Source organism: Rhipicephalus sanguineus, chromosome 1, assembly GCF_013339695.2.
Source record: "Rhipicephalus sanguineus isolate Rsan-2018 chromosome 1, BIME_Rsan_1.4, whole genome shotgun sequence".
NCBI lineage: Eukaryota > Metazoa > Arthropoda > Arachnida > Ixodida > Ixodidae > Rhipicephalus > Rhipicephalus sanguineus.
In genome coordinates this window covers 336,149,012-336,163,367 of record NC_051176.1, presented here as the reverse complement: position 1 = coordinate 336,163,367, position 14,356 = coordinate 336,149,012, and the positions used below count along the sequence as shown (strand labels likewise).

The 14,356-nt window shown below is 45.9% G+C and overlaps 1 protein-coding gene across 6 annotated transcripts in view; it reads left to right on the top strand.

The window, feature by feature from the left end:
- LOC119379577 (far upstream element-binding protein 1) overlaps positions 1-14,356 on the top strand; it is a 61,537-nt gene that overhangs the window by 17,676 nt on the left and 29,505 nt on the right. For 4 of the 6 annotated variants that reach the window (XM_049412023.1, XM_037648881.2, XM_037648880.2 and 1 more), the window contains exons 4-10: positions 1,756-1,792; positions 1,925-1,992; positions 4,177-4,306; positions 4,724-4,874; positions 7,743-7,841; positions 9,935-9,982; positions 10,920-11,258. In XM_049412023.1, coding sequence (XP_049267980.1) covers positions 1,756-1,792; positions 1,925-1,992; positions 4,177-4,306; positions 4,724-4,874; positions 7,743-7,841; positions 9,935-9,982; positions 10,920-11,258 — 872 coding nt within the window. The remainder of the gene's footprint in view (positions 1-1,755; positions 1,793-1,924; positions 1,993-4,176; positions 4,307-4,723; positions 4,875-7,742; positions 7,842-9,934; positions 9,983-10,919; positions 11,259-14,356) is intronic. The other 2 variants (XM_049412024.1, XM_037648883.2) reach the window with 1 other exon arrangement.

Sequence of the window (14,356 nt, the reverse complement as noted above, 5' to 3'; positions counted from 1 at the left end):
CCGCGATAACGTTTTGTGCCATAAAATTTTACTGCGCCGCTGAACTTCCAGACGCCACAATGTGCCGCCAAAGGTTTTCCGTCTTTTCGAGAAGTGCGTAGATCGGTCGATCACTGATTCCGACTTCCGCGCGATTGCGGCGATGCTTTTGCGGGTAAGCGAGAAAGAACGAAGGTGAGGCGGCGGCCACCGACGAACGCGCCAGCATGACTTATCGCCGACAACCTTATCACAATAAGTATCTTCAGATATCTGCTCGGGCACGCGTGCGGCGCAGCACCACTTTAAGCCTACTGCACGCTTTTAATAGGCGACAACCTGAACGCGCTGGGCCGCCGATCTCTGCCGCCTCGTTGCGCGGGGCCGTGTTCAAGCGCGCGCCGCTTTGTAGAAAAGAAAGCAGCTCGCTGTTGCGGAGATTGAGCGTTGCTGGTCGCGGGCGACGAGAAACCTTTGCATTGACGCTATCACGTTAAACGCACACGTATGGTACAGCAAGCGTAGCGCTGTTGCAACCATACTGCACGCTTTTATTGGGCGACCACCCAAACGCGCTGCCGTTCGCTGCCAGGACCGCTACAGCGTCGCGGAGTGCGCATCGCTTGCAGGAAGTTCGTCATCGCCGCGTTAACCGAACAAATTACTCGCCGCATCTGTGCACGGTCTGGAGCGAAGTGGCTACGAAGAACACTCCCACGACAAATGCGCGCGTGCGGTACAGCAAACGGCCCGGCAGTGACGGCGTGAGCCGAGAAGGCGACGCGCTGCACGCAACTAGCCAGGAGACGATCGGCTCCACGCAGCCGTACCGCGTTTCAATGGAACTGCGTCAGTTTTCGTTTATGAGCAGATCGTGGTACAGACGCACGCACATATATCGCGGAAAGCCGACACTGTCCGTTCTGTCGCTATGTTGGTCACTGCGTATACCGGACCCTGTAATAGTTCCGAAATGCTGATTGGCGTCGCCACCCGCGCGCTATCGGCACTATCGGACGGTCGTGAGAGAGTACCAGAATCTTTTCTCCACTTTGGCAAAAAGAAAGAAAAGGCTTTGCAATGGGTACTTTAGGCAATATTTGCTGTGGCACTGTATTTATTTCATTGCTGGCGGCGATGCCGTACGCGAGGAGATGCAAATCTTTACTTTGTGGTTAATGCGTACTACCGTTTAGTGCGTAGTTACGCGGCGTTCCCGGCAGGTACGCATTAACGAGGTTCCACTGTAGTCGGTGCCGCACGGCGCACGAACGCCTTGTGGCATTCAAAGAAGGAAGCCATTGAAAGAACTGCGCAAGCTTCAAACCATACAAACCAACACAAGTCTTTTGCTTTTGTGTGGACAATTATGAGTGCTCAACACGGCCTTTGTTAAAAAAAAAAGCTAGAACAGAAGTAAACGCGACTATATGAAAGTTCTTTAAATTATATTTAGATACTGAATATTTACTTCATTGAAAGATGAGACGTATGAAAGTCAAGCACTGAAGTAGAAAGCTGATGAAGGATGTGCACCAAAACAAGCATATTTGCAATGAAGCCCACGAGTAGTGGGTACTCTCCTCAAATAACACTTCGCAACGTCGTGCAGAGGCATTGCATGTAAACCAAAGCTGCGTCTGCGAGCCACCATGTGAAACATGGTGGCTCGCATGTGAAACAGGCTTAAGTCTAATACTCGGAGCGAAAATGTAGGTTGTGAAACTCGTGTGTTGCTACAGTGGGAATGCTCATAATTTTGCTGTTGTCTTTCAGCTTTCGGAGCACAGCTAGCGGCACTGGCTCAACAGAGGTAAGAGGCTGCCCCTTTTTCTTTTACTTGCAACCCAATTTGTGATAGATTTTTCTAATTGCACTCTATAGCATGACACTTCTGACCTTAGCTGTGTGTACTATTGCCTCAACAATAATTTTTCATTTTCAGGGGTTCCCTAGCAAACGCTGCACCGGCTGTTGAAGAGTGGAGTGTACCTGACAAAATGGTTGGACTAAGTGAGTGACCCTTGTGTTCAATTCTGCACCATTAATGTAGATGCTTGCTTGTTGAAAGCAGCTCCATGGTTGCTTCAGGTTACAGGGATGTGATTGGTGCACCATGAGGAGTGGAGTCAGCAACATTGATGTAAAAATTACATAATTTGTTTCGAGTGTTTGCCAAGAATTATCTTTCACTGAGCGAGGAAACTGGAGGCACTCAGCTTCTTTCATCTCCCATGACTCTTCAGGTTGTGCTTTGAAAAACCTTGAAAATTTGGTAGCAGTGCCCTAGCGAGGCATTTGTGTGTGAAAATGTGCTAGGTAACTGGTGCAGAATTTAGTCTTGCTGCTCCAGTGTGGCTTGGACCAATCACATCGAGGTTAGCAGTGATAGCCGCATTTGTTGAGCATTTCAGTGCATGCGAAATGTGCATTTTGATGTCCTCTCATTTGATAAGCCCATTAATCTTTGTTAAAATCCTTGAAAGCTCAAAAGTTCATAGGGACACCTACTGCAACAGAATTAACGAACTTAATGAGTCGTGTCTAAAGTTTTTACAATATGACTGCTTAAAGAGCCAAACCTTGAGCTTTGTCAGATAGCGTCGGCATAACCAGAGGGCAGTGATTTCAGTCATTTATCAAGTGGCAGCAGTATCTTTTTGTGTTGCATGAAAGTTTTGGAAAAGGGTGAAGCTAAACTGCAAAGTATAGCTTGAATGCCTATTTAGCCATTGTGAGAAGTGGGTAGATACTTGCAATAAATGCTTACACCATCCCTGCTGTTTGTGTCATTTTCTTCAAGTTTAGTGTTGTCTGTCAAGGCTGCCTGCAACAAAAGTTAGGACTTGAGGCATCTCTTAGGCAGTGACTATGTGCAAAACCAGTGATAGGCTTGTCTATGAAGGCTGCACAACTGGACAGCTTCATGATCTCTTCTGTCTGTCCGCATTGCCACCACCGCGGCAGACGTGATGTCGTGTACGATGAAAATAAAAATGCTGGCGGCCAGTTGGTTCTTGCTGCTCCAGTCCTCGCTGCATGCTCGCATTCGATACATTTGCTGGTATCGCAGCTCACAGTGACAATTTAAAAATGGCTAGTTTCTTCCAAGATTGATATTCCTGTTAATTTAATGAAGTTGCATCTTAAGTGTGTCAGTTGTAGGAATCAGCGTTTCATGTAGTAGTGATTTGCTGTTCATGCCAATTTGACCTGCTTTCAAGCTCGCCACTCGAGAAATGATAAAATGGCACCATAACCTTGATTTTATAAAAGTGCTCTAGTGTTCTTTGAACTGCCTTGGCTGGGTCGTCCTATGCCTGTTGGTTAATTTGTCGCATTTACTTTTATCACATGAATGTTAACTGTGCGCCTAAGTTTGCAGTGTGGCCCATACCACTGTGTTGCAAAAGATCTTCCACATTATTAGGGGCACTACAGTGATTGATTAGTGCGAGCGCAGTAAGCATCAAATTGTGAAGGCCTGATGGCGACCATTGATAAACTTGCTAATGTGACTTATCACAGATGACCCAATTGCAACAAGCATCTTGGTTGTGCTTGGCAGCATGTGCAACTAAGGGTTGTCCACTGTATTGCATGCTTTTGTTGGGTGAGAGTAGCAGATCATTCGATACTCATGCATTTGCCTGGGAAGATCAGTCAAATATCTGTTCTGCCACTGTTTTTTTTCCACCCTCCTCCATCATAGTTTCTGTATGCTCGACATAGTCTTCAGGCTAAAACTTGATTCACTCTGGCATGACAGTGTCTTCAGTGCTGATGCAGATTAGTATTTTGCAGTTACTACTCACTGTTTATGCCTAGTTAAACCATGTTCCCGGTAAGTACGTGCTAGCAAGGTTTTACTGTACCATTAGTACTGCTCATAACCAGTGTGAAATTTCTTTGCATTTGACCTTTAACTGCCTTCGTGTGGCTTGCTTTGTATTCAAAAAGGTGACTCAACTTAAGCCATGACTCCTGGCTTCATTGTAGCACCTATTGTGAACACACTCGAGAAAACTGGCTTTGAATGTTTGATGGTCACTTCTTTATATGGACTTGACTGACCAAGTCTGTCTGTGGCTTCTAGTAGAGCATTTTTGAACATGAGGCACTGTGAAGGTTTTATTGTGCAGATTAAAGTGTTGTTGTGGCTTAGTCAAGCCAGCTTACTGTGTTGCTGATGTGCAGTCATTGGTCGGGGAGGCGAGCAGATCAGCCGGCTGCAAGCGGAGTCTGGGTGCAAGATCCAGATGGCTCCCGATTGTGGGGGCATGTCGGAGCGACCCTGCACCCTGACCGGACCACGGCATGCCATTGAGTGAGTTGTCCTTTTGCAAAGCTTTTTTATTTAGTTTCTGCTGGACATTGCAACAAATTTTTACTTCTGTTTAGCAGACACGAGGGGTAAGATAACTCTTCATTGTGCCACAGGAATGTTTAAAAAAATGTAGCCTGAGCTGTCACAGGTCGAAATATACTGCAGCTGCAAACAAGGAAGGCAGCCAAAGCTGTTGTGAGGGAATGACTTCAAAAGGGTTAAAAGTTTGAGTAATTGTGTACGGTGAAATACCAGAAAAAATAAGGGTCAGTGAAGTGAGAACATTTGCTGCTTGGTGTCAAAATAAATTCGAAAATATCAGCTTCATGAATGTCAAATTTTTTTTGCTTTCGATGTGTCCTTGCCCCCAAGAAATGTACTGTGCTTATGGGGCCGGTCTGTGCTGATGTGATGCAGGAAGGCAAAAGAAATGATCAACCAAATCATAAGCCGTGGAGGGGATCCAAGCCAGCTGAATGATGGCCACGTTGTGGTGGAACTCATGGTGCCGGGGCCCCGGGTGGGCCTGGTCATCGGCAAGGGCGGCGAGACCATCCGAGGGCTGCAGGTACGGTGCTGACAAAATGAGCCAACAGTGCTGCTAGAATGTTCCACTGGCGCCCTCTAGGGGTGGGTTAGGCTGGGGCCCGCATTTACAAGCATCCACTTGAGCCTTCTGTGGTGCCTCATCTCGGAGGGTGAAACACGGATGCAAAAGCAGGCTGCTTGGCTACCGAGCTGAACCGCAATCTGCAGCTTTCCTCTGAGCTGCAGCGTGGTAGGTTCTGGTACAGAAGCACGGCAATTTGCTCAAGTGTCCCCTCCATTGTGTAGAAGCAGAGCTGCACATTGCAGTTATTCTCCGAACAAGGTTCATTGTCCCCTTCAGTCAAGTTTTTAAGGCCTTCAAATTTATACATTTGCCTGAGCAGGGGGTGTAAACTTCGGGGAGAAAAACTCCCATCACATGTAGCTGATAGTGAATTTCACTGGTAGATTTTGGGCGGTGGGCCGAATCCACGAGGGAGCACCAAAATCCGGTGCGAAGTGACCAGATTCAGATTGATCGGCTAAAAATTAATTGGCTTTGTCAGGGAGCACAGCGGAAATTGTCATGCACGCTTTGGCCAGTGGAATAGGGGATGGATATAACTGGGCGGTGACAAGTGTGCCACCAGGCTCAACAAAAAAACATATTTTTCTTTTGTTTTTGTTATGTTGGCCTAATGCCTCTACTTCGATATTCAAAAGGTACAGCACCATCTGTCGACAAGCCTGTAAGCTCGATCTGCCATGTTTTGCTGGGTGCGAAAACTCGTATCGCAACCTTTTCGATGCTCGCTGCTGGTTTTTTGTTTGCTCTGCGATAACATCCTTGTGCTTCGTGCACAGTTCAGGCAATAAGGTAGCCGTGACAATGCCCGGAACAAGGTAACTGATTTTAATCTTAAGTATGTATTGGTTACCTAACGAAGAAAATAAGTACCAATGTGAACTTGTTTCGGCACGATCGGCTGCGCTTTGGTTTGGAAATGACCAGCGCGCAAAAGTGCTCTTCAACCTCGGTAATTTCCCCGCACAGTTTATTTGCACGCAACATAAGCTATGCTTGCAAAACAAAACTTCCATACTTATTTTTAAACATACTGATGTCGCGCATGCAAAGCGTGCTATCGCGACGTAGAGCTGATCACCCCTGGCTAGTTGCGTGCAGCGTGTCGCCTACTCAGCTCTCTCTTTGTATAAAATTGAAACGTGCAGTCGGTCTTTTTGTTTGCTTTGCGGCGCACTGCTTGTGCACATGTCCATGCCTTGCTTGGTTAGAAAAAACTATGAAACGCGCCATTGGAGAAGGGTGTAGAAATGCCTGTTGCTAAAGAAATGAGCCGAGGAAAGCAGCACAGTGTTGCACAGGTCTCGCAGAAATGTGGTTTCGATATCTGACGTGTTTATTATTGCAGTGGGAAATTTGATGGAGATGTATTGCAGTGCAAGGTTATCTTAGAAGTTGACAGTCGCACCTCCTCTGCATTGAACCCTTTTCTTGGAGCGCCTACCTCACATTAAATGCTCTTGTTCAGTTTTTTCTGCAGATTCCAAATCTTAAAGTACATCTGTATTAACTGCATTAGAACAGAACAAAAGATATGCAGTTTCTGAAAGCATATTTCTTTATGGTGTTTTTTGGCAACTTTGCTTTGTGAAACACAAAAACAAAGTATGTGGCAAAACTGCCAAAGAGCTGGTCTAGCCGATGATGCTAATTTCATTGTTTTCATTGAACTTAGAATGTAAAATGAACGGATGCAAATATGAGTGAAAAAATTTTTGCTTCATACACTTCACGATTATCGAGAATTATAATTTGGTAAACAACATTGTAAGAAAATAGCATCATTGGCTAGACCAGCTTTCTGGCAATCTGCCACATACTTTGCTTTTGTGTTTGATGAAGAGAAGTTGTCAAAAGTCCCTGTAAGAATTGCGCTAGAAAACGTTGTAGAAATAGCATATCTTTTGTTCTAATGCAGCTATTAAAAATCTACTCAGAAATTTAAAATTGGCAGAAAAAAACTGAAGGAGTGTATTAATAGTAATTTCCTTTTGTTCACCCAATTATTTAAAAAAAGCACTTTTTAAGACCCACGTCTTCCCTTAAATTTGTAAAACTAATTGAAACACTCCAAAATACCGTATATTGCAGATTCTTTTTTTTTTTTTTCATAAAGTCACCTTCCAAGGTTCGGGGGTCGACCTATAATCGGAGTCAACCTATACGCGGAATCGTAAAGTCGACTTATCTGTGGGGTCCGACGAAAGGTCGTCATCCTCGGATTTCCTGCTTTTCGACACCTCGATAACATCAGCCGCAGAGGCAGCGGAGTCGCGGCAACAGCTATCTCCCAATGCGCGCACGTGGCTTCCAGAGCTGGACATTTTTGCGATGTGCCACGACGATCATGAAACTATAGCAAAACCACGCGAGGCGAAACTACGGAGCGCGTTAAAAAATCGCCTCGTGGCATTAGTGCGAACTGCTTGGGAAATGCTGTCTCGAAAGCAGCCTTTCAAACATTTGATAGAGGGCGAATGATGCTCTATGAATAAAGAGGAATTTACCTGGCGATGTGCCCTGCAGTTTTGTTTTCATACAATAGAAACGATTCGTTGACAAACCATCGGCATTCCACAGAAAAGCTGGCAGCGCCGTGTGGGCTGGCAACACTTCGCGGGGAACTAAACCACATGACCAGTCACATGCGCCCACAAGTGCTTTTTCTATGATGGCAGACGTTAATTATAGGAATTCAACTTAGAGGAGATTGGCGGTCAGATCAAATGGAAAAGTTGAAGCCCTTCCTGTGCAGAGCTCATTGCCACTTCGAGATTTAAAAAAAAAAAGTGGCTCCTGGTAATATTTAATTCAACTGCACAGGAGCGAGCCAATGTAAAGATGGTGATGATTCAAGATGGCCCCCAGCAGTCTATGATGGACAAGCCCCTCCGCATCACCGGCGAGAAGAGCAAATGCGAGGTCAGTGTTCATTGGAATGAATTTTTGTTGCACGGATACGAATTGCTAAAACCATCTTTAAAAGTGTTGCACACACTCATATTAGTGTGACTGTTCATTCCAAAATCTGATTTCTACAAGTTTTGTGGTGTTTGCACTTATCCATAACCTTCCAGCATCATATTGGAGTTGGGAGGTTTCTAACAAAGTGCTATAGTAACGTACTGGAGGATTTCGCTGACGCCCTGAGGCCATCTTTCGATGCCCCGGGAAGGGAGTTAGATAGTACCCATCCAGACATGCAGCTGGCTTTCACAACACGCATTTGTGAAACCCAGATTATTGGGTTAACATATGAGGCCATGTGGAAAATACAATTTTTTATTTCCTTTCAAAATGTCATTTTTTGGCACTGATGCTGTAAACCAAGCCTTCTAGAAAAAAAAATAGCGAGGTGCCATTCGAGCAAAGGCAGACAACAGTAAGGTCCAGGATTCAACTAGCTACAAATATGGAGGATTTTAGCACTCCTGATCACCTTGTGTAAGCGCTGCGCCTTGTTCAGATCTTTTTTGTGGATTTTCTCATAACTTATATTTTTGGTATTTTTCTGTACGTGAACAAGCATAACTTTTCTGCCAGTAAAGGTCATCCATTAACACTTCACACTTTCTTACCACATTAGTGTGTGTGCAATGAACCACAATAAGTGAAATTGTGCCACAAGATTTATAATGGCTGCCTTTTATGCGAAGGTGCCTCTAGTGTTAGTGCGTAATTTTTTATTTAATCGCTATGTTCTTATTATTTCTCAGATATCTTTTCTTTTTTAATTCCGCTGACCAAAGCTTTTTATGTCCCTATGAAAAATAGGTTTGATTTGAGTGGAATTTCAGTTAGGAGTGTTTGCACAAGACCCATTTCTAATAATGTGTTTAATTATGAAAAATTGACAAAATATAGGACTTGCGTTATAGTGCTCACATGTGCCTAAAAAGGTGTGCGTTGTAATGTAGGCTAATAATCTCTAGTTCTTATCGCTTTGTAAAAAAAATTTTACTAGCATTTGGCCTCGTACCTTAATTGAAGGGCCTCCTGGAATAAATAGTTGGATATACGTTCAGCTTCAAAGTTTTCAAATGGCATGTCAAGACTGTGTGCATTAAAGGGACACTAAAGGCATAAGTCGACGTTGATTGTTAAAATAGCGTTCCAGAAACCTCGTAGTGCTTGTTTCGTGCCATGGAAACGCTTATTTTGAAAGAAAATCATGTTTTAGTGGTCTGCACGGCGTTAACGCAATTCAAATCGCCCACCTGAATGGGCCTTCTGACGTAGCAGTTGCCGTGCCCAACGTTGCCCGCCTTTACTGCCTGGCCGCCGACGCTACGGTTTCTTGCACAACAGCGGCCATCAACTTTACCAAGACGCAGCCACGGGCCACTCCAATATATAATTCATTGTAACGGAGCTTAGCTTGGCCAGCAGCAGTAGTAGCGTATCAACAGTGCGAAAATAGCAAGAGCCAAGCACACACAGCAGTACGCGATACTGAAACTACCACTCGGAGGCACAGCTCCGTGAAAACTGAAGTTTTGAACCCCTCGCGCCATTCTCCATGGTAACGCCAAGGTTCTTTTTTCCATGAATCAAACAGAAACAAACAAGCAGCATTTTATTACGTCTTGTAATGCATGGAAGGTTTTCTTTTGTCACAACTAGTTTGATTATTGGTGGTTAATTGTACTCTGGACTCTTCACATCATTGTGATCATTTTCAAAATATCCCACTCGTGCTGCACATAGTGTCCTACATTTACCTTAATTTCTCGATTACTAGAGCACTGCTGTTGATAATATTGACGTTTTAGACGTTCTCGCGCATTGACCTTTCACTCTGACATAAATTATTTGCCTTTAGTGTCCCTTAAAGCTGCTATTAATTCTGACTTCACCAGCTTTCCATTGTATGCCAAGCAAATGTGCTTCACCTTGCTAAGTAATAATAATTGCTGGGGTTTAACATCCCAAAACCCGCCTTACTAAGTACTCATGCAAAATTTAGGCATGCTGAATGTTGTGCATGGAAATGAAGTGTTTCTACTTTATTTCAGTATGCCAAGCGCCTTGTACTTGACCTCATCACGGAAAAGGAGCTTGAGGTGAGTTATTTTCCCACCGTTTTAGCATCTCTTTCCTTTCCATCTTTAGGGATCAGTGGTGTGCTTTCCCTGGTCCCTGACAAGGGAAGGTACAGCATTTTTGGCACAGGGCATGGTCTGTGTGCTCGGCTAGGAACATTGCAGGGTGCACTAAAACCCTGTGTCACATGTGCCTTGAACAAGCAGCCACGATGAATGTCGGCTGTAAGGCAGTGCTTTCTGCCCAGTGTAGCCAGTTGGCTGCACTGCTCACTGCTAGGTGGGTGCTGCCATATTAGGGGGGGGGGGGGCTGCTTTGTGAATCAACTGCCTTGTTTCTGGTTGGATCTTGATGAAAATTGCACAGACTTCAGAATTTCTTGACCCTATAAAGCTTCCATAAAAACTTCCAAGGTGATACCACAAGGAACTTCCCGTGAGACAAATTATTTCTTTATTGAACCTCATGTAGGGGCTGGAGGATTTACAAAATGAAGTAAAAGGATGGTTAATACTGTCTGCAGAAGGGGCAGTGTTTTCAAAATTTGTTTTTCCATGCGGTCATGGTAAACGAAGGGCGAGAATGGAAAGGCGGAACTTTGAGCTTTGACATGACGCCAAGGTGGTGGAAAGATGTACGGTGCCGTGAATTGCGGCATTTAGCTCAATTTCGAGCTTCATTTTCTCTGATTGCGCTTATAAATTTTTTTTTGGCCACTTTAAGTGCGTTTTTGCCGTAAGTGTTTTGATACTGCGTAAATAAGGGACTGCAGATGTCGAAACAAGTGTATCCCGAAAATTGCTTTCTTAGGCTATTTTCGCGATTTGATCCCCGCGTTCTCCCTTAATGTACAGTGCCAGTTTGCTTGGGAGCAAATTATTGTATGGCACATATTTAGGACTGGCTTTGTGGAAAAGGAGGTCATTTTAAATGTCCCGGCCTATGGTAATTCCTCAGAATGTAAGGCGTGGCTATGGAGGGGGTGGCCCCGGCGGACCTGGTGGTGGCGGCGGCGGCGGCGGTGGCGAGTACGGTGGACCTCCTGGAGGTGGTCCCGGTGGAGGAGGTCCTGGCGGTGCTTCCCAAGAAGTCCTGGTGCCCAAGCAGGCAGTAGGCGTGGTGATCGGCAAGCAGGGCGATATGATCAAACGCATCCAGCAGGAAACCGGTGCCCGTGTCCAGTTTCAGCAGCCACAGGATGACAATGCTCCGGACCGTGTCTGTCTGCTCACTGGCGGTCCTGACCAAGTGCACCACGCTGCCTCATTCATTGGCGAGCTCATCCAGAGTGTCCTGGTGAGTGCACTGCGGGGTGTTAGAACTTCAAATATACAAGGATCCTGAATTGAGACACCTCTTAGCAGCCTTGCTCTTAAATTCACAGCTCCGTAAAATGGCAGCAGATATTGCTGGATTCTTAGTGCACACAGTTGCACATAAGAAAGCCTTGGGACATACTGTATGACCTGTAAAAGATGTGCAGAGCATTCGGAGCCAAGGTTGGGTTGCAGGCTATACGCAAATTCTTGTGCACAAGTTGCCTTCATAGTGATGCAAGAAAGGTAGCTTCGCGGTGATATGCGATCCTTTTTATTTATTTTTGTTACCATGGGTTATACATAATAGAGTACGGAAACTTCATCACGGTCTGCATTCACTCAGCATCGAAATGCGTACAAAAAAAAAGGCGTAAAATCTAACCCAAACTGTTGCTTCATTAAGCACAGGTGACAGCACTGAACTACGGACCAGCGTTCTCGTTGCTCAGTTTTTATACACGCTGATTTGCCACTGCACTACGTTTGGTTTCTAAAGAACTCTCGAGAGGCATCGCTTCGTGCCAGCTGTGGCTAGGCTACACGACCATTTAGGCACAGCCTTGCGACCGGGGTATCGATGGTTGTTTCACAGTGCGACTGGCATGCTTTCTTGGTTTGTTACGCAAAAGATTAAACAAGCTTTTCTTCGTTCAACGCTTTGTTTGCATGAACACACTGCTTACGGTGCACGGTACCTGAAGCATGCACTGTAAAGACAGCAGGCAGTTTATGTGCCTTGCGGGCAAAGGGAGGGAGCGGGGTGGGGACATTTTTAGCCTTTCGATGTACAATAGACTCGTTAAATGGAACCTGAAGAATAGGCTTGTGTGAATATTCGAGCACTGCATCGAATTTTTAGTACCGTATTTACTCGAATGTAACGCGACCATGATTGTAACGCGAGGGGTGACTTTTCAGTGCCTAAAAAATAAAAAAAAAAAGAACACGAATGTAACGCGAGTAAAGTGGGGGGGAAAAAGTACCTTTATTTGCTGCACATGGTAGTGGCAATGACATCCCAGTTTCTAAATATAAAGTGAGTTTTGTTCATTCGTCGCTTTCATCGCCATCATCGCCGGTGGTCGAGCCCTCTTTGTCACTTTCTTCCTCCCAGATGAGGTCATCCTCTGTGCCATCCATATCATATAGTTCGATATACAGCACTTTTCAAACGCGCGAGCTATCATGTCATGCGGCAGGCCGTACCAAGCGGCGGACACCCACTCGGCAATCTTGGCGGCGCTAGGCCGCTTTATCCTACCCGTAGGTGTCAAAGCCCGATCTTCTCGCATCCATTCTCCGTACAGCTGCTGCATTCTATCCCACAACGAGGTCCACGGAAGCCTTTTCGGCCGGGCTCACTCTTGAAGGGCGCTTCACGCTGGAGCCTCCACCCACGGATAGTAGATTCCGCCACACCTAGCCGTCGAGCCGCGGCTGAGCTCCTGATTTCTTCAGCCATCAGTATTGCACTTCTCTTGAAGCGGGCATTGTACTGAACTCGTCGCGCTGCCATTTGCTCGAGCCGAAGTCGCGGAAGCACAAAGGAAATGAACCGCCCGCAAAACACGTCGCGAACAGTAGGATTGGATTCGATTCGATTCGATGTTGCCAGCGTGCATATGTTGACAGCACAAGGTTGAAAGATCGTTAGGTTTGTCGTAGTCATTTTAAGAACCAGTGGGGCGGCACCGCCAAGGCACGATTTGAGGTGCTTCGATTATAACGCGGACCCCCAAATCACTTGAGAGATTTTGAAAAAAAACTCGTGTTACATTCGAGTAGATACGGTATAACTGGCATGCGCAATTGCTCGAGATCACCACGTTATGTCACAACGAATCTAGTCTGAATGTAATTTTGTCGCTGATTTGCGTGTTCGAGCTGGAATTACATCCGTATGACCCGAACTGAAGACTGGAAACAAAAAGTATGCGCTTTACTTAGCCCTAAATATTGTCCTGTTTCAATGCGCCGTCTGTGTTCCCCAAGGCCAGAAGGCTCGAGTCCCTGGGTTAGATACAGTAAAAGCTCGTTAATTCGGATTTCTAGGGACCGGAAAAAATGTCCGAATTAACCGAATGTCCGAATTATCGAATGGTCGAAATAAACACAACAAATGCAAGAGTTTTTTCAACATACCTTTACTTTACAAGGTAATCGCGGATGCGTCTGTTTTCGAGCATAAATTCGCACGGACACAATTTTTCCGAGCCCTTCAAGGTGCTCAGCAGCTCGCACGCTGTCTGCAGTGCCAAAACAAAATTCTTTGAGGACGACGAGGGCCTCCGCGGCTTCCTTCAGTACGAGGGGGCCTGTGTGGCTCCTAGTGTGGCTGCTCCTCTTCAGGCTCTTCATTCTCGGATTCGTCGCCATGCATCACTTCCTTGACGATTTGCTCATCAGTCAGAGAGCCGGCAGTGGCAATGCCATCAATGCCGATATAATCGTCGAGTCACTGCATCAGGCATAACACTTCCGAAATCCTGCCCGTCATCGGCACCATCGTTCGGTGACACTTCGGCCACTGCGGCATCGCTGGAGTCAGGTACAACAAAGCCACTGTGCCTGAAACAGTTGGCAATGGCGTGCACAGGCGTGCTCTGCCACACATACGCGAAGAATGCTAACTGCGCTCAGGAGACTCGCGTCGTATTGTTTGCAGACTTCATTTCACAAGAGCTACTTCTTGTCGGGAGAGCCCATTTTTCAGGGCACGCAAAATTTCTACTTTGGTGGTGAAGTCCTTGGCCTCGTACTTGGGCCGCTTCGCTGGCGTTGCCATCGGCGGAGAGTGCGTTCACACGAGAAGTCAGCACAAAAGCACCAGCAACGATCAAGCTAAAGGGGCCGTACTGAATCGTTCCGCGATAAAACGGCGTTCAACGATGCAGCACACCAACGGGAACAAAGCAACAAAAATGACACCGCGCCATACCCACACGCTATCGCACGCGAGAAAAGGTGTTTTGAGTCAAGCCAAGCCGATAATTGATGTCCATGGCGATGCAGCGTTTGAGCTTCACTTTTGTTCCGAATGGTTCTTTTTTCGTTTTCGAGCCTCGTCAGCGGCCC